Here is a 26,518-nt window from a genome sequence, read left to right on the forward strand (position 1 = left end):
AGTAATGAATCAAAATTATTGTTATTTTTCCTTCATTCATATCTTTTTTCTTGTTATCAGATAACTAATAGGGACATTTAGAATTGAATGATGTGAAATAGGATAAATTATTAAATAATTTTAAGACCATCATGTATATAGTTTTGATTGAATTTTTATGCAACAAGTTTAAAAATACAATCACATATGTGATTTTGTCATGATCTTGATATTGCATCTAAATGTGGTTGCAACATGATTGTTGTGACTCCAAAATTTTTGACATTAGAACCAAATCTCAATCTTAAAATTTTTTTAAAACCTAACAGTTGTTTTCTTTTTTACCAAGATATCTCCAATCACTAGTTAGAGACTATTTTCTTTCTAGGTATAAAAATTATCAAAATAAGTTTTACATCTTCTAATAAAATATTATTTATTCATATTTAAGAAATCCAGTCATCTTTAAATTAGGTTGAACTTAGTTTTTTAACTACTTTAAAAATTGTTTTAATCTAAATATCATGAGGTAGGTAGTAAGTACGGAAATACATGAAATAATCTAACCTTTTTTTTAATCCTAAAACGATTTTTTAAAATTTTTTAAATGCAATTGGATTTCCTCATTACACAAACTTAACTGCATATCACACGCATTTATTTGATCAGTAAATCGAAAATTTTAATCTCAGATCTCATTTTTGCAAACAAGCTATATTTTAAAAATAAATTATGAGTTTAAATTTTTATGCATTTATAATCATAAACACTAAAGTATTAATAAATCATAAATACTCAGAAAAAAAATCATAAATCATTTCAAATTTGACTTCTAAAATAAGTATTATAAAAGTTAACAAAAATTATTATACATACTAATCTGTAATCGAATGACATTTTACACTATGAGTACATTCTAATTAATTTTACAGATGGCATATGCTCTCTTTTTTTCTCACTGAAGAAAGATGCAGCAACGATTGAGATTCCTCAGCTCCTTAAAACGACAACGTTTGAGGCGTGGTGTTGATGAAAAATAGCCGTTAAGAACACACACACACACAAATCGGTTCGCTTCATAATACAGTTCAAAAAAATTGGACCGTTAGAGAAGTAACCGTTACACTCGAGAGCCAAACATTACACACACACTATCCCTCTCTCGATCCTTTTTCCTTTCCCAGTAGCACACCAAACAAACAAACGCTCTCTCTCCCTCTCTTATTAATCACTCCTCAATTTTCCCTAACGGAAACAAAAACCCTAATAATAATCGGAAATCAAAATGGCGGTGACGACGGAAGAAACCGGCGGTGGCGCCACCGTGATTGACCACACCTACGAGTTCTCGGCGCCGCGTTTCTTCGATTTCGTCAGAGGAGAGTCTGATGAGGAATCGCTTAAGGCTGAGCTCTGGTTCGACACCGCTCTCTCCTACGCTCCTTCGCGTATGTTCTTCTTTTCTCTCTTTCTTTCTCACTCCACATTAATTACTCGCTTAGATTGCGTTCTAAGTGATCATTATCATCATCATCATCATCATCATAATAATAAGGTTTCTAGGGTTAGGAATTAGAATTGAGAGAAGTTAGGGTTCCGTTCTTTGTCTGAAAGTTCTGATTCGTAGGTGAGTTTATTTGATCGGAAATTTTGGAAGAGTGGAATTTGAATTGAAGTGGAGGAATTTATATTTTCTTATTAGTTTTACTTTTTATCAATGTGAGATCGCATTTTTATCAAACAGGAGAAAAAAAATTGTTGTGTTAAATGACATAGACATAGTTGATGATATTATGGTGTGAATTCTTCTTTCTTTCACTATTTTAGTTTGTCCTATAGTGTATATTAACTTGTGAGTTGTGACTTGTGAGGTTGCTTTGTTTTCAATTGCTTCTCGGATTTTAGTTGCGTGCGGTTCTATGCTATTGGCTTAAGCTGAAGTTTTTCGTTCTCAGCTTAATTTCGAACTGTGTAAGTTGTCTGATAGGAAATTGATATTCAACTCTTTCACCCCTCACACAGTTCAATTAAGTGTCTGGGGGTTAAATATATGTTGTGAATGGTGAATGGCTACCAGCCTACTCTTGGTGATTTTTCTTCTTTATGTTGTATCAGAAGGTGATCGGAGTCTGTAATTTGTTTAATAGAAAATTGAAATTCAACTCTTCCACTACAGCACAACTCGTTTAAGAGTCTGGTGGTTATGTGAGTTGTGAATGAGGAATGACTCTCAGCCTAAGCTTTAGTGATTTTTCTTCTATATATGTGTTGTCTCAGAAAGTGAAAGGTCTTGAGCCTGAGACACAGTTTAATTGGTTTGTATTTTTTTGTACGAAAGAATTACTTAGTTGAGCTTTTTTGGGTTTTCAAATTGTTGTTGCAGCAGCATTCATGCCTAAAATCAAGACTGGTAGATCTATTACTGTGGATACCTTGTGTGATTTTAATGAAGCTGACAAAATGCAGAAGGTACTTGCTTCAATTTTGATGATATAGATATGTACTTTAATTTTGATTCCTTTAACTGATAATCTATTGTTTTAATAGATGTTAGCTAGTGTTGATGATAATGTTCTGGAAACCAATATACAACAACAGAGCATGACTACCAAAGCAAAGGAAGATGAAGCTGACAAAGTGCAGAAGGTACGTTGCTTCAATTTTGATGATATACATGCACATAGATTTGGTTCCTTTGACTGATTATATTTTATTTTTACTAGACGTCAGCAAATGTTGAGGATATAGTTCTGGAAACCAATATAAAACCACAGTGTGTGACTACTGTAAAGGAAGATGATGCACCTTGCCCTGACAAGGAAAGAAGTGAGAATGATTATAAAGAAGATAGTGCATGCTTAAAGGTTTCATCTGGAGAAGCATTCGTTGAAGTAGCAAAAGATGCTTGCACGCCAAAACCAGCACTACTGAAAAAAGTTGCCACATCCACTAATTCCAAGAAGACACAAAATAAGAAGATGGCCACGAATACAAAAACTCAGTTAAAGTCAGCAACAGTGAAGAGCATTGCAGGGACTCCTCACTTGGTCCAAGAGAATCAAGCCATTAAGAGGCAAAAATTGGATGGAGGAAAATCTAGACAGGTAACTTTTATCTTCACAGTTTAAAGTTATTTTTGGGATCTTACTTGAAATATATTCTTATTTACTTTTTTAACTTTCCAGATACTGAATGCCAAGCATCAGACATTGCCTCATAATAAGTCAAAATTGGGTTTAACCGTGTCTGCTAGCACCAGTAAATATAACAAAGAGGACAGAAAGGTTTGTTTTGTGCCCTTAATTTTCATATATTAAATCTAATCCTTTCTGTACCAAATTTTTAGCTGTCTGTTTTATTTTTTACTTAGTTTATTGAATTGTGTATTGAAAGGTTTATGTTCGTGAAACACCAACAACACCAGCCTCTGTACCATTTGTATCAATGGCAGAAATGATGAAAAAATTTCAATCTAGTACCAGAGACCTGTCATTGCCCAGCTTTGTTTCTCACGTAATATACGGATCCAACTTTTCTACCCCCATTTCTTCTTTTTATTACACCATGTTTGAATAAATTTTTACTAAATATTCATTATGTGTTTGATCCAGACAAAACCAAAACTCACATTGACTAGGCCTAAGGAGCCTGAATTTGAGACATCTCAGAGGATTCGCCCACCTAGGGTGAAGAGTAGTGCTGAGCTTGAGGAAGAAATGATGGCTAAAATTCCAAAATTCAAGGCTCGACCAGTGAATAAGAAGGTACTATTTTATTCTTCTTTTTCTCCTACCTGATTTTTGTTCTATTTGTGCATAGATTTTTTTTTTCTTTTCTCCTACCTGAATGTTATTCTATTTTTTAGATTTTGCAAACTGCAACTTTGCCTCCCGTTCCAAGAAGTACACCACAGCTACCAGAGTTTAAGGTAAACCATTACCAAATAATAGAAGATTGAATTACAAATTACAATATATATACAGTTACACTACAAGTGCCAAATGCCAAATGGGGTTGTATTTTGAATTATTCACATTTTTCATTTTCTTCAGGAATTTCATCTGGAAACTTTGGCTAGGGCCCATCAGAATGCAGATACAGCTTCAATGGCTTCAACAGAGGTGTCTCATAAGGTATCTTTTAGAAACAAGTCAAACAACTGATCCTACTATTGATTCACTTCGATCCATAGTCACTCATTTTTTTTATAAAAAAAAACAGCAGAGTTCATGGAAGCATCATATTACAGAACCAAAAACACCTTTACTCCAAACTTCACTAAGAGCCCGCCCACCCAAAGTGAAAAGCTCATTAGAATTAGAGCAAGAGGAGCTTGAAAAGATCCCTAAATTCAAGGCAAGACCTCTAAATAAGAAGGTAATAGAGTGCCAACTGAGTCGTGTCTACCCAATTCTAAGAATTTTATTCTTTCATTTAAGTAACCGAATTTTGTTCTTTCAGATCTTCGAAAGCAAAGGGGATATTGGAGTATTCTACCATACCAAGAAACATGTTACCGAACCTCAAGAATTTCACTTTGCCACAGACGAAAGGATTCCGCCACCTGCTGCCATGGCTGATTTATTTGGCAAGGTAGTGTAGAATGAAAGTATCTGCTCACAAAGAAGATTCAATAATCTAATCTAGAATATAAGAAGATTCTAAATCCTGTTATCATTTTTTTACGGTGAAATGTAATATTTATTATTCTGGTTTCAGCTTTCTTTGAAGTCTGAACCTTCACGTAATCACAACCCAATCCCAAGAAACACGACTCCAAATCCGTTTCATCTCCACACAGAGGTTCGTTACTTTCCGTTAGTTGAAGATTTGAAGAGTTTAATGCAACACTGTTTTAGTCCAGTTCTTCTAACGCCAACATTCTTAACCATAACAGGAAAGAGGTGCTGAGAAAGAGAAGAAGCTGGTCGTGGACCTTCTGCAGAAACAGTGGGAAGAGGAAAACGCAAGGATTCCCAAGGCTAATCCATACCCTTACACCACTGATTACCCTGTGGTACAGAATTTTGTCAATTGGTGCTTCTTTCGTCTCTATTTGCTAACTGAAAAACTTATTAAAAGTCGCTGATATCATATGCAGATCCCACCAAAACCAGAACCAAAGCAATGCACAAGACCAGAGCCATTCCAATTGGAGAGCCTGGTGAGACACGAGGAAGAGATGCAAAAGGAACACGAAGAAAGACGCAGAATGGAAAAAGAAGAGGCTCAGATGAGAGCGTTCAAGGCACAACCAATCATAAAAGAGTGAGCAACAACAATCAAGACTTTTTTTATGTGCAATATATATATATATATATATATATATATATATGTTAGACAAAAACTACAAGTGTGCTAATTTTTTTTTCCATGGATGTTACTAAATGCAGGGACCCAATCCCCGTTCCAGAGAAAGTCCGCAAACCCCTCACCCAAGTTCAGGAATTTAGTTTACATGTGAATCATCGGGCAGTGGATAGAGCACAATTTGATGAAAGGGTAACCAAAAAATTCCATATCTGTTTCTTTTTTACTACTCAGGAAAAGAAAATTCAGAAAAGTATTCATGGTTTTTACGCAGTACTCAAGTAGCTTATTTTTTTACAGATTAAGGAAAAGGAAATGATGTACAAACGATACAGAGAAGAGAGTGAAGCAGCAAGAATGGTGTGATTTCCCTTTGTTACTTTACTGTTTGCTATTTTGACCACTAAAATTGGTTGCATGATGACAATTGTAAGCATTGATCACACGCAGATAGAGGAAGAGAAAGAGTTGAAACAGATGAGAAGGACAATGGTTCCACATGCTAGGCCAGTTCCTAATTTTGATAATCCATTTTGTCCCCAAAAGTATGCATTTAAAACCGAAACTAAACTTGCTTTTCATTTTTTACGTTGTAGAATTTTTTAATGCTTATTATTCATTATCTTTACACGTTGCTTTAGGTCTTCAAAGGACATAACAAAACCCAAGTCACCAAATTTGCGTGTACTTCATAGAAAGGAAAGACGGAAGGTATTCAATGGAACTGCGTTCTCGAGTCCAGCTGCTAACATGAGATGACTCAATTTTTCAGTTCCAACTTTGTGATTAGTGTTCAAGAACTCTTGAATCATTGACCCCCCCTCCCAAGGTGTTGTGTTGTGTAATACTTAAATTCTTTGATGTATATTTTTGAAAAACAAGTTAACGGTCATATGTACTTTATAGCCATACAGTGTGATCATTAATGCTATTTTTCGTAGATTAATAATGCTAATTAAATTATGAATTCCTCTGAAAATGTCTACATATGAGTTGTTTCATCCATTCTCTTTCATAATAATGTCAAATGTCACGAAAAAATTATAACGATAAAAATTACATTTAGGCCTACTTGTTTTTATACGCATGGGCATGTCTTTAAAAAATACTCATTTCCATACCCTATTGTTAACGCATGTACCGATGATGAGTTGAGTTTTTTTATCATGACTTATAGGGTATGAAAATAAATGCTAGAGTTGACATAAAAATGAGTATTTTTTAAAGAACGGGTATAAAAATAAGTATGCTTTAAATATATTTTTTGTGATCTTTAAAAAATGTAATTTTTGTTATAATGTACTTGTTTTTTATTTTCATCTCTGTAAAAAAATTCTTTAGTTTCGGCTAAGAATTATTCATTACATTTTGCATTTGTCTTTTGTTGTTAAGAAAGCTGATATCAACAAATAAATATCATGTTGTAACTAGTGACTAAAAAGACAAAAAAGTTACAAGGAACATGTGTGTGTGTAATTCATGGTGTAATACTTAAAAAATCATCATCTAATTATCACCCAAAAAATCATAATCCTTAAAAAATCATCATCTAATTATCACCCAAAAAATCATAACACCAAGACCATGTTGTCTTTCATCAAGCCACACTTGATTTAAATAAATTTGACTTGTTTCAAGATTTTGAGGCAAAAGACTATTTGTCATTGGCTACTTTCTAGGCTTTGACCAATTCATATTCAAAGCCTTGATTAGTTTATTAGACACTCTATATGGAATTAGGCTTTCAAATAGGACTATAAATAGATTTTCGTCTAGTAAGACTACTAAATAGGTTAAGTAAAGTTTTAATGTAAGACTTAAATATCTTTTGTTATCTATGTAAATATATCATTTTTTTTATTTGGTTCCTATAAATTATATTCTTTTTGTTTGTAGTCCCTATAAATTATATTTTTTTAGTCCTATAAAAAATTTTAGTCCTTCTTGACTAGCATTCGTGACACGACATTTTTTTTTGCTAACATTCGTGATACGACATTTTTTTGCATTAGCCACAATTAAACAAATTTAACCGCAATGACCAATGCAAAAAAAAAAAAAAACAAATTTCAGGAACCTTTTAAAAAAAATTACAAACTAATATAGAATAAAAATAAGAGTGAATTATAAGAACGAAACTATATTTAAGTCAAAGAAGTATTATAAGATCATCCTCAAACAAAATCCATTGCTATCCCTAATTACATGTACTTCTTTTCATTATATCATAAATAGGACATCTGTACATGAGATTCATTTTATTTAATAAAAAATTGGCAATTTTAATTTACACTCCAAACTTATTTTATATATTTCAAAAATATTATTTTTCTGCAAACCATTTTTGGAATGTAAATTTTTTGCATAAATACGTTTTTTCTTCTTTTAAATTTGAGTATTTTTGTTTTTTTCTCTCAAATTTATTTATTTTAGTTCATAAGTCTTAAAAAATACTGTTTTTAGTCCCTTTCCATAAAAAAAAAATCCCAGATTCATTTTGGAATGACAATATTTTATTTTTTTTATAAAGAAGGATTAAAAAGAACATTTTTTTTTGAAAATGAGGGACTAGAAATAATAAATTTAAATTTAGGAGATAAAAAATAAAAGTGATCCAAATTTTAGAGACAAAAAATATATATTTAAGCCTTAAAATTTTAACACTTCCGAATAATACTTTTTGAAATGTGTTTAAATTTTACCACTTATGGAAATTACTTTCAAAATGTTAAATTATTAAGAATTATCAAAAATACTTTCCAAAATATTAAGATTTTAACACTTTTGAAAAGTACTTTTTAGCATGCGTTAAAATTTTAAAAGCAATTTTTGAAAAGAGGATATTTTAATATTTTTTAAAATAAAAATCCTCTTTTTTAGTTGTCAATTTTTCACATTAGTAAAATTAGTGGTAAATAACAATTGCTATTTATTGATAAATTAATAACGGTTAATAAAATTAAAGATCTAAATAAAATTTTGGAAGTTTCATAATTTTATTTTAAGTTTTAATTTAACTATCAAAAATTGTAAAACAATCCCTTAAATAATGTCTTTATAGCATGGTTATCCTTGTTAAAATACCTTTTCTTATTTTGGAACATAATTTTTTTAAAAAATTGATTCAAGACATATAATTTATCTTATTAGATTCATTTATATAAAAATTATGAAACCTACTAATAATCAGAGTCTCGGTCTCATACCAAATAGGGGACATAAACATGATATAAATCATATGAAAAATAAGTTTCATCAGCAATTCTTCTATTGATTTGGAAAAATAATCAATTTTTTAATCACTCATAAGATACTTTTTATTTAATTTTTGCTTATTTGTCCCTTTTTTTTTTCTAAGTGTCAATTGAACTCCATAATTTTTATGTAAATGAATCTTATGAAATAAGTTACACAACTTGAAAAAGAAGCGCAAAATCATTTCCCAAACTAAATAAAGTTAAGAGACTACGTGGCTAATTTAGCCTACTTTTGATCACATGTAAGACCTCTGCTTAGTGCTTCATAGTTTTTATTTTTTTTCCCATTTCAGTGCTTGATAGTTTAAGTTAAGCGTGATTGGAAATAAATAAAACTAAAACAGTAATAAATTTTATAGAGTACAGCACAGCCTAATGTACCAAACTTACATACAAGTCGAAACAAACTCTTGTAAATAAATGACCTTTCAGGAGGTTCATATCAAATTACTTCACTATAGTTTTCTAGTTGAAAATTTTCCTATGTACATACAGAATAAATCCTGACATCAATAAATATCAAAACTGTCTATATAATCTTTCGGGAGGTTCATATTATTATTTAACTATATATAGTTTTGTAGTCGAAAATTTTCCTATGTACGTACAGAATAAGCCCTGGCATTCATAAATCTCAAAACTGTCTATAATGCTCATTCCTTCCTCCTGTATGCCAGAATCTGAAGCCACAGAAAAAAGGATAAAATTTCGTCAATACTTGAACAAGCAATAATATTGGGAAAAATACGCTTTTTGATACTCACCAAATGCTCCCTTTTAGATATGCATTTAGATTTAATCCCTGCCAGAGATTCATGCCCTTGCAGAGTTTCCAGTTCATCTTTGCTAGGATCTATAACCAGCTTAGTTAGCTCATCAGAGGATGAAGTCTCATCAAATGACTTGTCACAAACTGTACTGCAGCATCCTTTAACTGCCAATATCTCAACTTCTTCAACCAGCAAAGGTGTCTGATGAGCAACATACTACGCAGAAAAAGAATTCATAGAAATATTACAAAATCATCATCATGCTTAAATTTGGCTCATCCACGAAAGAGAGAATTAGGAATGTAAAAGAGTTTGTTAGATATATTAATAAAGCATTGTTTTATTTTAATGCCTGAATATCAACAACTTAAGCTAGTAAATGTGAACCAATAAAGTAGCGTATTGATGAATGATGTCACAACATTGTTAAAATTAACTTGACTACAAACTATCATTGCCAGAAACAAGTGATCAAGAGAATCTCACTTCACAAAGATGCTTCACAGACAATGTTGGCCGACAGCAAAGGTGTGGCTGCTGCAAGCTTGGTGTAATTTGTTTGTCTAAAGACAAAAGAATGAGATGGACATCTAACTGCAAACATGAATATAGCACCCATAAATTGAACTGAACTGAAACGGGAATATATTCATCATTAAAGAAGGATTCAGCAGTAACCAAATACCTCATCAGTGTTTTCATTCAAGCTATGGAGATAATCAACTAACTTAGCCAAGCGACTACTGCGGGAACTTTTGCTATTGCTACCATTGCCACTGCCATGCCGTGTGTGACTCCTAAAACCACCCCTTCCCCAAGTTAGTTTTTGAGGTTTTGACACCAGTCTAGAAGAAATTCTTATGTCCATGTCACTTTCTATGCATCCACCATCAGGACTTGCCGTCGATGATGAGGGCTGAGAAGGACGACCTCTGGTCCGCCTCTTTCGCCTTCTCTGCCTGAGTTCTGTACATCGCTCATCTGTGGAAGATGAGTCCTTTTCATTATTGTCATTTTCCTCCTCATTATCTTCAGATCCTTGATTATCCATCCCTTGGTTTTGTCTCCTAGAGAGAACATTTCGTTGATTGCGCTGTGATCTTGTCACAAATGAACCTGGTGTATCTCTACGTCTCTTAACCAGTGCTTCAGATTGTCGTTGAACAACTTTTGCAATTGAAGCCTGAATCTGTCAGAAAAGCTATTAAATGACAAACCAGGAACAGAAGTACTCTTGAACATGCAAAGATCTGATAATTTAGAGAATGTTGACCACTGAAAAATCCAAAATTAATAAGGATAACACTGAACAGCAAGAAAATATAAATTGATGGATGGGAATTTAGGGGTTGACTAGCCAAACAGATAGTCAAGAAATCAGCGTTTAACAAAAAAGAAAGAAAAGTTCATCAACGCCTGCTATATGAAGTTTCCCAGCAAAAGCTATGATTTGAGCCTTCATACCCCAGGAGTGTGATACAGTCAATAACACATTCCTGATGAAACCTTCCTTACTAGTGTGACTATTATACACATGATATGATACATCTGAAAGTTGAAGCATAATTAAAAATGTTAAATCAAGAAATATTCACCTGCTTATTGCGGTTCTTGTCCTCTTCACGAAATTCAAGCTCCTGCAGCAAGTGTGGTATAAGTAGTTAAATATTGTGAAAGTTTATGTCAGCTCAGTTAAATATTAAGTACAAAACAAGTGATTTATACCTCCTGTTCATACTTCTCAATATTAGGATATAAAGCTGCAATTAAGGCATCGTAGTTTGGATCATCTCTCAAAGAACGACGACTGGCACAGTGTGTTCGACAAGCAGGGCATTCATTGTTCCTGAGATTGTACATAAATTATAAATCTAGCTTCACATAGTCATTACAACTATGGTGTTTCTTATAAACACAAAAATAAGCAAGATGAAGACCAGGCTGACAATTATCAGGAGTATATTAATTAAATAGAAGGAAGAAAAAAAGCTTGAATGGAATAGCTTCATGTGACCTACCCTAGTCGCATCGACTTGTCAATGCATTCCCTGCAAAACCGGTGCAAGCATTCCATAACAGTACGTGTTTTCTTAATAATACCTGTTTGAGTAAGCATCAGAAATACTTGGTTATATCTCCACCAAACAGGATGTTTGTTAAAACTTGAGCATAGCATGAGTTGCAGATTTTAAAATTTCCTTCAAGGATAATCCAGCACTACTTAATAAAACCATAATTAAGATTATAGGTGCAGAAAAACAATGGGCAGTCACATTATGGTTGACATACAAACACTAGATCTAGAGTATACAAAATTGCATACTTCAAACAGACTAGGATGCCTAGTTCATAGAAACAAGTTTCCAATTTTTTTATCTATTCAGGTTGTATCAAGATCTTGAATCTTTTGGAATTTTTATTTTAAAATCATGACTCAATACAGTTATATGCATTTCAAAAGATTGGTGTAATCACAACTAAGAGATCATTTAATCACTCAAACTTGAGATGCGGCAACGATAATCATCCTCTTATATTTTATGTAACAAATTTAGAGTTTCTAATTTCATCACTGTTCCAGATCCTTGAAGCACAATGAGATCCTTTCTTTTGTGTTTTGAAGCTCCCATAGAAATTAGCACAACTTCACACACATCTGTGAATTGAAGTTGTGAATCTACTAGCACATGCAGTTGCCATGAGAGCACACACCCAAATGACACGCTTGGGTAGAGAATTAGAAAATGACAGCAGAAGCCATGAGAATGAAAGCTAATCTTGCAGCTCCCAAATACGATATGCATCCCTGACTTAGCCAAGATTATGATCCACAACTGAAGCAAACTACAAATGAATATCAGAATCGACAACCAATCATCATAATCAGTGATTGTTGCCAATAAAAAAAACAATCAGTGACCATTGACCACCACATAAATTGGCTGCTTCAGAATCAGAAAATTCTTCTCATCAAGACAAACCACGATGGTGTAAGACATGGCTCGGGGTCCAAACAAGCTCATACATGATACAAAATTATAGTTTTTAGTTGCAGAGAAAATGGTAGGAAGCAAGAGAAAACAGAGAATTAAAAGAAAAATGATCACTGTGAATTGTTGTTACGATTGGTACAGAGCATGTGTAGTTCTTGTACATATAGGAGCTGTTACAAGCAGACAGATGTTTCTAACTGACCAATCAATCATTAACTTCCTAATGAACTCTATAACACTCTTGTACATATTCAGCTGAATCAGAATTGCAGTTTGTTGACACTTCTGTGCGCCCACAGTGTAAATAAACTGAGCTACCATCATATGCTCTATTAGTGGAGAATCCACACTTTTTGGTTTTGTATAAAATGTTCCAGGGTACTGTTTATATCACACGAGATATTTGCATTTTGGAAAGAGAGATTTGAAAGAGACAGAAATTGTAGTACAGTGGCAGTAGGGAGCAATTCCACTACAAAGTGATTTGGAATGAAAGATGCATAAAACAACTAAATCACCTGTAAATGGGACAAATCAAATTATGTCGGTGTTTCCAATCCCCCTGAGTTTCATCATCATCAAGATTCCTCTGTCCACTTCTATTCAAATGTAAAACTTTCCTCTCCTTCCTCACTTTCTTTTCACCCAACCAAACATAGCATAAAAAAGAATTCATCATAAAATTGCTTTTTCTATCCAAAACCACCCATAGAGTGATATTCATTTGTTATACACACACATATTCTACCAGCTACTCTCATTCAAATAAAACATAAAAGCAGCACTAGCAAAGAAGAGAGCGGTGTTGAAATAGGTGTGTTGAAAGAAAATGTCTGTTGAGGTTTGCATACTCATCTCTTCTTTATACTATACAACAAGGGTCAACTTTGAGCCTCATTTTACCTTGGTTTTAGATGTGCTTATATCAAGCATATCCAAGAGCCAATGTCACAATGCATGATTTTATGGAGATGATTCAGTCCTATTGTGAGGGTCAAGAGAGGAAATAAATGATAGAGTAGTTGTGGATAAATCATTTGGACACACATGGTTTCCAATTAAGTAAAAGTATAATGGAATATATGGAATGCCAGTTTAGCATGATGCACCAACAATTGCAACAAAAATAATAGCCTTATCCCACAAGATGAGGTCTGCTACATACATCACATAACACCATTGTGCTAAGTCAAAAACCAAATTATCAGGTTCACCATGAAATTCCATTTGATGATATCCTCCAATGTTCTTCTTAGTCTCCTTCTACCCGTTTTTCACAAGGCTAAACTATGCAATCTAGTTTCATCACTGATGCCTCCAGTGGCCTTCTTCGCACCAACAGTTGCAATAAAAAATCCACACATATGTAATTTAATTACAGAGTTTTGCCAAGAACTATCAAACAAGAAAAAACAAGCACATACCTAGGCAAATTGGACATTGGACTTCTTTGCGTATTTCCAGAAGTTCTACAAACACATATCTGTAAACAAAGCAAGAGCATACGCTTTTATTATATAAATAAACTTAATAGCTAAAACAAAACTAATATTCCAAATCTGAAATCTAAATAATGCAGTCTATAGCTTGTATATATGAATCGTGTAGTCACAAAAATCTTCACCCACATGATAGCTAATAGTGCAATGGTAAATTCAGCAGCTTTTTAATAGTTAATACTGGATAGTGACCACTCCCACTGCCTTCCTTGATCATATAAATTCTCTAAAGTTGCTATAAGCTTGTAAGAAAATATTTCATGAACACTAGGCATAGCCGCTTAAAAGGCCAGAAAGGGGCAGAAATGCAGTTTCAAACTTAAGTTGCAGTCTTGCAGATACCCATGGTGTCAATGTTTCATTTGAGATTTTTGGTTTGCTTCTTATTTTAAATTATCAGCAACATTTTTACCCTTCAAAAAAAAAAAAAGCGATGCAGTCTTTTGAAGAATGTTCGTAACAATTACGACTAAAGAATTCCAGATATTGAATGCACATTTATATATAACAAGTCATTAATGGACACAAACTTTAAATTGAAACGAACATATCTATGACAACATTACCTTCGTTAATTTAATTGATACATCTGTATTAGGACAAAACTAACCTCATTGCAACAAAGAATTCATGAGTAATAAAACCTAATTTTAGTTTGCAATAATGATCCTGCTCCTCATATACGTCACCATGACATTCTGAATCATTACTTCCCAATCTCAACATGAAACACGAAACCCTTCCCCATAATTTAAAATACACAATAACTCGTGGATGGATCCATGCGTTGATTCATTTCTTTCTTCACCCAACTAAAACACGTTAGGGTGACAAAATCACCATGCAATTGTTCGTAGTAAAATCTATGAGCATAACCTAAACTATTGATAGGAACAAGTAATAAATAAGCAATCCCATAATCAACTATAGCCACTTTTTTTTATCATCAATCAAAAACTTGACGCAAAGGTACGGATGCGATTCTGTTCAAGATAGAAAAAACACAGTCCAAAACAACTTTGAACGAGATCTTCAGCGTTAATTAACGTTGCTAAGCAAAAACATTTACGATTCAAGGTTGAGGCAAAACTGATAAATGTTATTCTGTTCAAGATAGAAAAAAACACAGTCCAAAACAACTTTGAACGAGATCTTCAGCGCTAATTAACGTTACGGAGCAAAAAACAGTTACGATTAAAAACCTACGGCACAAATAAAAACGAAGGCGTTGCAAAAGCACGAGGAAGACAAAAATCGAAACATGCAAACGACCGATTACGAATCAAATCGGGGGGAATTGAGAAACCGCGTGCGTGCGTGCGTGCGTCGTAGCTCGAACGACACGAGCTGGATCAAAACGGCAACACCGAACTGAACGGAACGGAAGAGAAAGTAGAAGCTCGTAAGTATTAATGCGTATATATGATGCGAGAGAGAGAGAGAGAGAGTACTCGGATTTGTCTTCGGGAGGAGAATCTGAAAAGAGAAAGAAGGAAAAGTGATAAGAAGAAGAAAATAGAAGAATCTAGAAGAAACGAAAAGATAAACAAAGCCGAACCGTCTGATTTGTAATTATTATCCTCTTCTTCTTCTTCTTCATCATGCTGTTGTTGTTGTTGTGCTTCTTCTTCTTCTTCTTCTTCTTCTTCAGTTTTTGCTTCTTCGTGGTGATGTTTGGCGTGGCGGTTGTTATCGTTAGGAGCATCAGGGAAGGAACGCTTCTGAGCAGCCATTGCTATTTGGTGAGTGAGTCACTCTGTGTGGTGGTGGAGAGAGCAGCGAGAGGAGGATCACCAACGCGAAACGGAAGCACAACAATGAACGAGATTCGCGATTTTGGTGTCGATGCTTCTCTCTCTCTCTCTCTCTCTCTCTTGTAGCAGCGTGTGATGAGATGAACTAATTAGGTGAATTTTACGTCAAATTTAGATTTATTTTCTTAGACTAGTATACCAAGATAGATGTCAAATTTTATATAATTATTACTCCCATAGACTCATACGTATAACAAAAATAAATTATTTAAAATCGTTTAATTTTAGGATTAATTAAGTTTTTAATTTATAAATTTTTTGAAATTTAATTTTTAGTCTCTGTATAAAAGTTTGACATGTTAACATCTTTTAATCTTTTTATTAATGTTTTTTTCTTAAATTTTTATTTGACGGTCAAGGTTCTTAAATATTTAAATTTTTAGTGTATAAATAAAAGTTTAGACTTATTATTTTTGTTTATTTAATGAGATTTCAGGAATTAAAAATTATTTTTTTTAATTTTATGGATTAAAATCTAATTAAAAAATTTTTAGAACCTTGCCCGGTCAAATAAAACTTTAAGGACTAAAAGTTAAATTTTAAAAAGTTGAGACGCCTTTGACCAGTTAAATTTTTGTTTGAGAATTAAAAATTAAATTTACGAAAAGTTTAAGGATTTAAAACTTAGGTAATCCTTAATTTTATTAATTCTAAATAAAATATAGGCAAAATTATAAATTTGGTCCTCCAGTTTATCTTCAGTTTTGGATTTGGTCTCCCATTAATTTAATTCATGAATATGATCCTCCTATTTTATAAAATCGTGCAATGTTGGTCCTTTAGGTCACAATTGGACGTTGACCGTTAACAAGTGATGTTGACTGCCACTTGTCACGTTCTTATGATGATAACTGACACGTGTCATGTTCTGATTGATCAATGGAACAACAATGCATTTCATCTTTTATGGAGTTGACATCACTTGTTAACAGTAAACGTCCAATTGTGGCCTAGGGGATCAACATTGCACAATTTTACAAAATAGGAGGACTAAATTCGTGAATTAAATTACTGGGGAACCAAATCTGAAACGGGAGATAAACTAGAGGACTAAAAATGCAATTTTACCTAAAATATAAGGTTATTTCTAAAATGTTCTTTCTTTAAACTTGATATCATGTGTGCTTATTTGATTTTTTGTTGCAAAATTACATTTGAGACAAAAGTTAGTTTGTCTGGGGATCAGGATTCTTGCTTTTATTTGTTGGATTTGCATTGAAACACAAACTATAATAATATTAACCGCAAATCAAACGTGTTCGTGAAAATAAAGATTCAATTAAGTGAAATGTATTTCAGGAATAATATCATTAAATAGGAGTTAAATTAGTTAGATTTATTTATATTTAAATCCAAAATATAAAGCAATTTTTTTCATTATATATAAGTCCAAAGGAAATATCACAACAACAAAAAAATAGACTTAAATAAGTTTTAGTGTAATTTTAATTTTAGTTGAGGTAGAAATTATTCATTGTTTCTCATCATTTTAAAATATGAAATCATTCTTGTAAAATGAGTGAGTTTTAATTATGATTCTTATAAAATAGTTTTTTTTAACTTTCATTCCTCCTAACATTTAAACTTAAAGTTACTATTTTTTATCCCGACATTCATTGTAAGATGAATAAATAATATATATTTTTAGGAGCTTAGAGCATTTTTATAGGAAGAAATCATTTTGAATTATTGGAGCATTTTTTGTGGGTCATGGGATATTACATAGGATATAATAATTTTTGTCATTAGGATATAAGAATTTTTGTCATTTTTTGCTCTAGTGATAAATAATTCATATTGTCCTCGCATCATAGTCTATTAGAGCATATAGTCCTATAATTAAACATAAAATTTCTCTAAATAAAATGCTAAGCTTCCTATCTAACATCTTATGTGTGGTTTGACTGAACATCACCTGCAATATTTCCTTGATATTCAAGATCTTAGAATATGAGTATAGGTCTAATTTAACTTCAAAAGTTAGTTAATATTCTCTTAACATTGAAAATCTTAGAATGTGGGTTTTGACTTAATTCAATCCCAAAAGTTAGCTCATGAGATGAGAATTGTCCCTGGCTTATATATTATGTCTTTGTCTTATCTCTAAGTAATGTGAGACTTAGGTTTTTCTCAATACACCCAAGTCCAACACTTTTGGGCTCGGTGTGTGGGTGACTTTTTGAATGGATTTAGAATAGGTTCTGATATCATCTTAGAATATGGTTTGAGTTTAACTCAACTCGAAAATTAGTTTATGGGATAGAAGTTGCTCCTTGCTTATATATATATATATATATATATATATATATATATATATATATATATATATATATATTCTATATCTTTCTTATCTGTAGTCAACATGAGACTTAGTTTTTTCTCAATAAAAAATACGCAAAGGCTTATTAACAATCACTAACAATCAAGTTCATGTGTAATGCAATGTCATGCTAACTCTACTTCATATGTCATATGGTACCAACTCTAACTCTTAAATAGTTTAGGAGCGCATGTGTCTACCCATAAGAAGCGTCATCGACATCAATGCCTTTGCTATAGACTACACTACAATAGAATGATATCCACCTGATGACTCATTAGGGTTACGTAGTTTTTGAAGTACACCCCAATATTATGGATTAACATAGACCATTAGGGTTTTCACATTAGGTCTCTAAAACCTTCAAGGTCTAAGCTAAATTTGTCATGACCTCCACCGATTGGCTTGTATCTATTTCACGCTAACTCGCAACTCAATGTAAATGATGCATGTCACATCCCAATGCACACACTAGATCACATCATTCATAGATTACATCACTCACTATTGAGATACCAATTGAGCTCATTCTTGCCATCACTCACGGGTTAGATCACTAATCATAATGACATTCAACTTACATCTCAAGACACATTACACATACAAGTTACAGTTACAACCAATAATAACTTTATTCTTAGGCTTTGGGTATTATCTCATTTCTTTTCTTATTATGCGTCTATGACTTTTGTAGAGGGTAATCACAATATTTAGAGTTGTGATAATACTATCAACTTGATTTTTACCTTGTTGGAAAGCTAAAACAATTATTTACAACTTTTATGCCAACCTCTAAGTCTAGTTTGATCGTTTACTATGCTTAGAGTTAGGAAGAACATGAAATTATCACTTAAATCCTAAGTCTTGATAGATTGGTTGCTCCTTACTAGAATTACAATATCTTATTATGGGTTAAAAAGTCTATAATTTCTTTGGAAGACTTCTAAGGTCCCTTACTAAAAGGGTTTTTTTTTTAATATTATAAAATAATGACAAAAAAAGTTACAATCATGACAAATTTGTCTGGCTCGTGACTTGTGACACAGGCATCTTCTAAGCCTTTGGACAAATTTTATCCCATCTATGTCATGTGACAAATGTGAAATTTTTATCTTTCTCTTCCTAACATAAAATCAATAGATCCCTAAATCTCATATAGCCATAAACATAAGGATACTAAGACCCATAAATAATAAAATCCCTAATTAAATACCTATTTAGGTGGTTGCAAGTTTTTATTTTTTTATTTTCAAATATAATTTTTAAAACAAAACCTATTTTATTACAATAGTGCTAAAATGATTTTTAAATTCATTTTAAAATCACTTTTACACTACTTTTCAAAACCAAAAATAATAGATTTATAACTATCTTTTTGTTTCCATTAGATTTTTTTTTAATAATATCTTCTATTTAGATTCTAATTTTCTTTTAACACAATTTATACTTTAATTACTTTTAATTTGATTTTACCATGCAATAAATGAATAATACATGTGATAAAAAATATTGAAAAAAAATAGTCCGAATATTATAACTCTCTTGTTTTTTTTTTTTTAAAACGGAACTATCCAAACACCATGTAAATTCAAAATTTCCGCGCTTCAACATTCAGTTCTCAGATTCCGAGTTTCTCACCATGCTCAGCTACTCACCCCCGCGTTTCAGAATCGCCGCCGTCGACGCTCACCACGATCCTCTCTTACCCTTTCTCCGGTTCCTTCTCTCTCTCTCTCTCTCACGCACACACAAAGTTCCACAATCTCATCAATTTTCTGCGTTTTTTTTTTAATTTTTAATTTTGTGTGTGAATTTCAGGTCTATCAAGAAAGCCCTAGAAGCTTCCGACGACTCCGCTTCGAGTCTCAGTAACTTACTCAAAGATTGCATCAGAAACTTCAAGAACAATGACCGCTACCGAAACGACGTCAGATTCCTCAAGATCTGGCTCCTCTATGTAATTCTCTCTCTTTCTCTCTTTATGTGAAAACATTTTATATCTTTGATGCCGAATTCAACACGCCCTAGGGTTTATGTACACTGAGAGATTAACGATTCAACGAGTAATAGTGATTAAAGTAGCTAATTGAAGTGTCTTTGGCCTGTCTGGATAAACTTCTTGATAAGCAACTGCAGAAGGAGAAAATAAGAAAGCAAAATGAAATGGGCCATGTTTGGATCAATAAACACTTATAGGAGGAAAAAATGAGAAGGAAAAATGAATTAAGTTTTCCTCATAAGTTAATATTAGTTTATGCAGAGGCTAAAAATCAGCTTTTAAAGAAGCTAAATGAGAGAGTTGATAACTTCGTATAGACAAGCTTATGCATAAACCAATTTGTCCCTAGGAGAGAAACATAATTCATTTTATTTTCTCGTTTTTATTGAGAAATTTATTCAAACATGACTTTAAACTTCTTCCATAAGTTAAAATCAACTTATGCTTATCAGCTTTTAGAGATGTTGGATGACAGAGTTTCTGCAAAAGTTGAAGTGCATAAGTTGATCTTAACATACTTCCTATTTTCTTCTTCTATAATTGTTTATGAAAAAGTTTATCCAAGGAAGACCTTAATGCATTAATCTTACTGATATTGCAACTAACAAAGTAACTTGCTGTTGCATGCATGAGCATAAGCAACAGAATCAATTATGTTGTTGGAAGTTTGGAACTGTTTACAGGCTAGGATGTGATGTGGAATGTTGTTGATTTCAGGAACTTTAGGAAGGGGTTAACTTGGTTCTGTTGGTTTCTTTGTGCAGATGGGAGTTAGTGATGATTTTGATAGTGTTTTCAAAGAAATGCTGGACAGTAATGTATGTACCAATAATTCTTCACTTTATGTGTGGTCTGCAAGTTTTTTTGAGTTGAAGGGAAGATTGCATGATGCTCTCACCATCTATCAGCTTGGCATTTGCAGGTAGGTTTTTTTGATATTGCAAGTTGCATAGTGAGAAAATTTAATTTTGATTTTATGTTTGGATCAATGTTCGATAGGAATACGGAGCCAATTGAGTGGTTGAAGAAGGCACGGACCTTATTTCTCAGTAGAATTTCTGAAATACAGAATGCTGCTTCAACTCAGAAGGTATGGATATTGGAACAGTCCCTTACAATTAAAAAACAAAATTTTGTATACTATTATTGTTTATGGTCTCTGCCACTTATGTCAGTTCAATTTTGAGATTTCCAATCACTAATTTAAGAATTCTTATATAATATCTGAGTTCAGGTTGATGATAAAGAATCCAAGAATTTGGAAGATAATGGCATTAATCCTTGGGGCACTTCCACCATGGATAGCCTTTTAAAGAAGATATATCCTTTAATTATGAAATTTGATGTGAGTTGTTTTAATCCTCTGTTATCTACTTGCCTTGATTTAACACATCTGACAAAGGTTCAGTTCCCTTATGCTTCTTTAAATACGTTTCAGGGGTATCGTTCAAGCACTAAACCATACACAGGAAAAGTGGCCTTATCTACCTTGAAGAATTCATCAAGGAATAAAGTTTTAGAGATAGGTTATACACTCTTTAGTCTTATCATATTATTATATGAAATATGAGAGTAAAACACCATTTTGGTTCTTGAAAAACTTTGATTTGGTCGTATTAGTCCCTAAAAAATGAAAATCACTATTTTTGTCCTTGAAAGATGAAAACAAATACCCATCAATTTAATCCTGTTTGTACATTAATTTAGTCTAGAAAAGGACTATATATATATGGACAAAAAAGATAATTTCCATCTTTCAGGTTCTAGTATGACTGACCCCAAAATAATGTTTCACTTGAACTTTGAATATAGTTGCTTGACTGCTTTCCAGCTTTCTGCATACCTTAAGAGTCCATATTATGTGAATTTACTTGCTTATATTTTCTTCTGTCTACCACTGTTATTCAAGGATTTGAAACACTAACATTAGGAGTAAACTGGTACCATGGATTAGTTAGGAGATCCGTGCTCCCCCCCAAAAGAAAAAGTTATTATGAAATAAAACTACCCGTCATTAGTCATTTTCTTGTAATGTTTTGCAAACTGTTTAGCTTGGGAAGTTCATATATCCAAACACAAAATGGAATGATCCTGCCACTAAAACTTTATCTTGCAATGATAAATGTATATATTGGATGTTAGATATTTAGATAATAAAAATATGTAACATCAAGTGTATGTTCAATTGAATTTATATTTTGTAAAATATTATGGGCAGGACAACTTGTTGTATTCAACTGTTCACTACTTTAATAGCTTACAGTTACTTTGTGTTGCCAGCCTATAGTTATGACTTATCTGATCATGTAACTTATCAGCCTATGTGCTATCTTTCTTGAATTTGAATTGAATTCATTACATCTCCCCAGTATTATTAGCTTTTTTTATTTTTTATTTATTTTATAGATAATCATGTTACAGAATGGTTTATACTAGAACTAGGTTTACTTATTTCTCTATAAGCTGCTTCCTTATATGTGGGCTTCAATTTGTTTTACTAATGGTACTATTACTCCTCTTTGTCCTTATCATGACATTACAGGTGGAATGAAGTACCATATAAAGGGCTGTGCTGGACAGGGTGGTTTTGCCCAAGTATATAAGGCTAATGTCGACAGTGATCCTGACAATGTTGTTGCACTAAAGGTGATGATGGCTTTTCAAATAATTTTTCTCTGAAACGTGGGCCTATTGTCTCACTAGATTGTATTTTGAAACTTTAATGGCAGATACAAAAACCAGCTTTCCCTTGGGAATTTTACGTTTATCGTCTGCTTGATAAGCGCATCTTAGATAGAGAGGTATGCTGTTATCAACTATGCTATCAACCTGCCTTTTCTGTGAACATCTACTTATTCTGAGTTATCCTTTATCAGAGGTCAAGTTATGGTTTTGCTCACCGAATTCATGTCTATTCTGACTGTAGTATACTCATCTGTGACTATTTAGCTAATGGGACACTACAGGTCTGTTATTTTATTTCCTTTGATTTTCCCTATTATCTTCAATATCTTTTGGTATTAATCTTCAACTGAAAATACTATGCAGGATGTGATAAACTCATATGTGGTCATAGGAAAATCCATGGAAGAAGTGTTATGCATTTACTACACAATAGAAATGTTACACATGGTTGAAACTTTGCATGGTGTTGGCTTGATTCATGGTGATTTCAAGCCTGATAATCTGCTAATTCGCTATGCTAGGTAAATTTAAGCATCTGTTGCAGTTCATACTCATGTGACTTATTTTAACAAACTTCATGCTCGTACAATCAGAATTCTAATATTCTAATACTTCAAAACTTTCCCTTTCTTTTCGTGTTATCCATTTGTACCTTTCCTTCATTCTTTGATTTTTTGTACCTTGTAAAACTGTAATTGTAAAGTTGTTTCCCAATTCTTAATTTACGAGGGTATAATTAATGACTCAATGTATCTATAATCTAAAGTAAGGATATTTTCAACCCATTGTTTGCGTCCTTGTTATTTTATACTCTTGTACCTAAGGATGTGAGGTATACAAAGGTCATCTGTATCTACCAAAGCATCATCTACTGGAGTGAAAATTGAAAGCATCATCAATTTAAACATGCCTTGCTATATTTACTGACAGATTCTGATTGCAAATGCTTGAAATATTTTTGTTTAATGAGCATAGTATGATGTGCAATGCATAGCAATATGTTGTGTCAAGTTGCTTAGATGATTTAAATTTGTGGATGGTGCTATTTTTCAGGGGTGACCTTACAGAAGATGGGTTCTTGAGCCGAAGTGGTCCTTGGTGTGATCAGGTCAGTTTTTCTTGGATGATATAATAAGATTTTTTTTTTGTTGGCTTCATTAATAGACAGTACATATTGTTTATCTTGCAGGGTCTTTGCCTTGTTGACTGGGGAAGAGGGATTGATTTGCATCTCTTTCCAGATCACACACTATTTAAGGGAGATTGCAAAACTTCTGGTTTTCGCTGCATTGAGATGCTAGAGGATAAGCCGTGGAAATTTCAGGCAAGTCACCTCTTAAATTACACTACAAATGCAATGGAACTCATTATTTACCGTCTTTTGAGTTTCCGTTCTCTATCACCTGCCAACAGGTAGATGCATATGGCCTTTGTGCTGTTGTCCATATGATGTTGCATAATTGCTATATGGAAGTCGTCAAAAAAGAACAATCTGATGGTAGCTACATGTATCTTCCCAAACTACCCTTTAAACGGTATGTTCCTAGTGTTATATTGTATGCAATTGTTACTTCTGTTTAGCACTGCGATTTTTTTATAAGGGATCGTTGTATGAAAATTGTCTCTTTCCAAAATGCCGCAACGGAAGTGCTTTTCACCGCTTCCTTTTTCATTCTGACATTTCGCTTGTTGAATAAAACAGTTACTGGAACATTGAGCTCTGGAAGACTTTCTTCACTAAGATGCTAAACCAATACCCCCATGATGATGATAGGAGTTTGCTGCAGGACCTGAAGAAGTCCTTCCAAGACTACTTGAGCTCCAATCCGCAGCTTATAAAGAAACTAAAGGAGTTACTCTCAAAGCAAAGGGCTTCCTTGTGCTCTGCTTAATGTTTTAAGATCACTACACCTATTATGTTGTTGTTATGAAGGTAGAAAAGTAAACAAATGCATAGTGCAAGCAATCACGGACATATTAGAAGGTAAACTTCCTTTGGTGTTTTGTCTTGTTTTCTAGCACACGCCTTTTAATTAGGGAAAAGACCCAAGTTTTAGTGAGTTAAGATCATAATGCAGTTCAATTAAAGCTAGGGTGGAGTGGGTACACTCTTACATATCCACTGCAGAGACAAGCTCTTTGTGCCTTCTGTAGTTTGAGTAAGGTCAGAAATTTGACCTTTTTAAGTAATGCTGTACATACATGTGCAAATGTAGAGTGTCAATAAGCAGGTACGACAGTTGTATACTATATGCCGTTATGTTTCTTGTCTAGGGCATGTATCATGTTCAAATTATCTATAAAGTTGAGTTCGTTTAAATCTTATATTTGGTTGAGTTCTATGATGCTTGGCTTTCTTTTTTACGTACGCTATGGTGCTAGATGGAATTTACGTACCAACAAGGTTGGTAAAGAAGACTAGTATCCATAATGAATGTGGGTATGAATCTCGCCGTCTATGTGTGGACTTGGGTAAATCTATAAGTATTTTTTTAAAATCCAAATGAGCCTTATAATCTATAAGTATTTTTTTAAAATCTAAATGAGTCTTAAGACACTGGTGAGTGTTTAGGATCCAATTCATCTAAACTTGTATTCTGGCAAAAAAGAAAAAAAAAAAGATAAAATTTATGTAATTTATAACTGGACAAGAGTTTTGAGAAGGTTCTTCAAACACAACAAAGTGTGTTTGATTTGATGTTAGAGAATTGATTTTTGGTTCAGATTTGATTTTAAATATATTTTTACATGTTTAGTTTTACATTAGAGCATAATTTAAAATTTATTGAATTTAGAATTGATTTTAACTTAAAGCAAGTTTGAGTAATTTTGATATTGAATTTAAATTTTTTTATTGAATTTTACTTCTAATTTGATTTTATAATAAAATGTTAAAACATAAATCATATCGCTTTAGAATCAATTTTAATTAAAATCTATTCTATTTAAAATCAACTTGTGAACGTGAATTCAAACACACTAATTTTCAATTACTGCCTCTTCTAAAGCTTACATCAGTATCGATTTTTTGCTTCCACTTCCCAGGGAATTAATATGGACCAATTTAACACGTCAACGTTTCTTAGAACTTGGAGATTCTGGAATGAATTTGATGCACCTAACTGTTTTAGTTAGCTGTACTATGTTAATATATTATTGACATGAATAATTAATTAACAATGTGTGTCTACAACTTTGGTTAACTAAGTGCATCCACTTGGTGAACTATATCTACGTTTATGCAAAAGATTCTAAACTTTAACGCATTCAATCGTTGCCACCTAATCTCTCAATATACGATAAATGCTCTTAAATAAAAGTCACCAAGAAGCGAATATGGCTCTTTAACGATTTGGTTCATGTAAAGTGTAGGTTGACTGGATTGTTATTATTGGTTATATAGATTTTTACTTTTTTCTATTTAATTCAAAGTTTAAATTCTAAGCTTGAATCATTGTCAATCAGGCACGACATAATGTTAACTCCATAATAACGAGAAAAGTGGGGAAAAAAATCGTGCAATACGAGCAAATTGACAATTGAAATAGGCAAATAATATGAGAGGATGATGCCCAACCATTTAAAAATGTAACAAAGTAAAGGCCGGAAAAAATAAAAAGACCTAAGCTAAGGAGCCATAAGTATGGATAGATAACTTTGTCGGAGTTAAAAATTTATTGAATCATAATATGTATGATAATTTTTCTTTTTACTTTTATTATACTTACAAATTGAAAATTCATAAAGATAAAATTAATTTCTAATAAATAAATGACTAAAAAACAAAAACAAAGGCATATGTATTACACATTTAATTTTAAAGAATAATTTATATTTATGTAAATGCAGACATAATTATAAACCTAATATTTTTTAAAACATACTTTTATAT

General features: G+C 32.6%; 3 protein-coding genes across 6 annotated transcripts; 2 read left to right on the forward strand and 1 right to left on the reverse strand.

Annotated features, from left to right (window-relative positions):
- The first annotated feature begins 1,111 nt into the window (after nt 1–1,111).
- LOC114417186 (protein TPX2-like) lies at nt 1,112–6,268 on the forward strand. 3 transcript variants are annotated; one of them, XM_028382308.1, is made up of 18 exons: nt 1,112–1,427; nt 2,363–2,448; nt 2,527–2,625; nt 2,703–3,083; nt 3,165–3,263; nt 3,373–3,492; nt 3,591–3,743; nt 3,845–3,907; nt 4,032–4,112; nt 4,204–4,356; nt 4,441–4,572; nt 4,699–4,782; nt 4,877–4,996; nt 5,081–5,247; nt 5,373–5,481; nt 5,590–5,649; nt 5,740–5,834; nt 5,931–6,268. In XM_028382308.1, exons 1-18 carry the CDS (start codon nt 1,265–1,267, stop codon nt 6,046–6,048), a joined length of 2,283 nt encoding a protein of 760 aa, XP_028238109.1. In that variant the 5' UTR covers nt 1,112–1,264; the 3' UTR covers nt 6,049–6,268. The 3 variants fall into 3 exon arrangements, with proteins under 3 accessions (XP_028238109.1, XP_028238107.1, XP_028238108.1); XM_028382306.1 differs by having other exon boundaries at nt 1,113–1,427; nt 4,201–4,356; XM_028382307.1 differs by having other exon boundaries at nt 1,114–1,427; nt 2,366–2,448; nt 4,201–4,356.
- A 2,614-nt stretch (nt 6,269–8,882) lies between these two features.
- On the reverse strand, nt 8,883–15,722 carry LOC114417187 (putative E3 ubiquitin-protein ligase RING1a). Of its 2 annotated transcripts, none has more exons than XM_028382310.1 (10): nt 15,367–15,722; nt 15,260–15,284; nt 13,734–13,792; nt 11,335–11,416; nt 11,042–11,162; nt 10,912–10,953; nt 10,002–10,499; nt 9,803–9,910; nt 9,311–9,532; nt 8,883–9,226 (listed from the first exon to the last, which is right to left on the reverse strand). In XM_028382310.1, exons 1-10 carry the CDS (start codon nt 15,539–15,541, stop codon nt 9,200–9,202), a joined length of 1,359 nt encoding a protein of 452 aa, XP_028238111.1. In that variant the 5' UTR covers nt 15,542–15,722; the 3' UTR covers nt 8,883–9,199. The 2 variants fall into 2 exon arrangements, with proteins under 2 accessions (XP_028238111.1, XP_028238110.1); XM_028382309.1 differs by having other exon boundaries at nt 10,002–10,505.
- Nucleotides 15,723–19,519: 3,797 nt separating this feature from the next.
- On the forward strand, nt 19,520–24,953 carry LOC114417188 (mitotic checkpoint serine/threonine-protein kinase BUB1-like). Its single transcript, XM_028382311.1, has 14 exons — nt 19,520–19,658; nt 19,761–19,899; nt 20,706–20,863; nt 20,941–21,031; nt 21,176–21,286; nt 21,380–21,467; nt 22,484–22,587; nt 22,671–22,742; nt 22,818–22,907; nt 22,990–23,147; nt 23,680–23,734; nt 23,816–23,950; nt 24,040–24,161; nt 24,329–24,953. Exons 1-14 carry the CDS (start codon nt 19,582–19,584, stop codon nt 24,516–24,518), a joined length of 1,590 nt encoding a protein of 529 aa, XP_028238112.1. The 5' UTR covers nt 19,520–19,581; the 3' UTR covers nt 24,519–24,953.
- Nucleotides 24,954–26,518: the final 1,565 nt, after the last annotated feature.

The sequence above is a fragment of the Glycine soja genome, chromosome 6 (genome assembly GCF_004193775.1).
Source record: "Glycine soja cultivar W05 chromosome 6, ASM419377v2, whole genome shotgun sequence".
Classification (NCBI taxonomy): Eukaryota; Viridiplantae; Streptophyta; class Magnoliopsida; order Fabales; family Fabaceae; genus Glycine; species Glycine soja.

Bases quoted from the DNA above. Each gene is read 5' to 3' on its own strand.
- LOC114417186 (XM_028382306.1), top strand. From the start codon at position 1,265: ATGGCGGTGACGACGGAAGAAACCGGCGGTGGCGCCACCGTGATTGAC. The intron at 4,783-4,876 runs GTTCGTTACTTT...TAACCATAACAG, and splicing joins CGTTTCATCTCCACACAGAG to GAAAGAGGTGCTGAGAAAGA. The intron at 4,997-5,080 runs GTACAGAATTTT...TATCATATGCAG, and splicing joins ACACCACTGATTACCCTGTG to ATCCCACCAAAACCAGAACC.
- LOC114417187 (XM_028382309.1), bottom strand. From the start codon at position 15,541: ATGGCTGCTCAGAAGCGTTCCTTCCCTGATGCTCCTAACGATAACAAC. The intron at 13,793-15,259 runs GTACTCTCTCTC...CTTTGTTTACAG, and splicing joins CCTCCCGAAGACAAATCCGA to ATATGTGTTTGTAGAACTTC. The intron at 9,533-9,802 runs GTGAGATTCTCT...TTTTCTGCGTAG, and splicing joins CTGTGAAGCATCTTTGTGAA to TATGTTGCTCATCAGACACC.
- LOC114417188 (XM_028382311.1), top strand. From the start codon at position 19,582: ATGCTCAGCTACTCACCCCCGCGTTTCAGAATCGCCGCCGTCGACGCT. The intron at 22,908-22,989 runs GTCTGTTATTTT...AATACTATGCAG, and splicing joins TAGCTAATGGGACACTACAG to GATGTGATAAACTCATATGT. The intron at 23,951-24,039 runs GCAAGTCACCTC...ACCTGCCAACAG, and splicing joins ATAAGCCGTGGAAATTTCAG to GTAGATGCATATGGCCTTTG.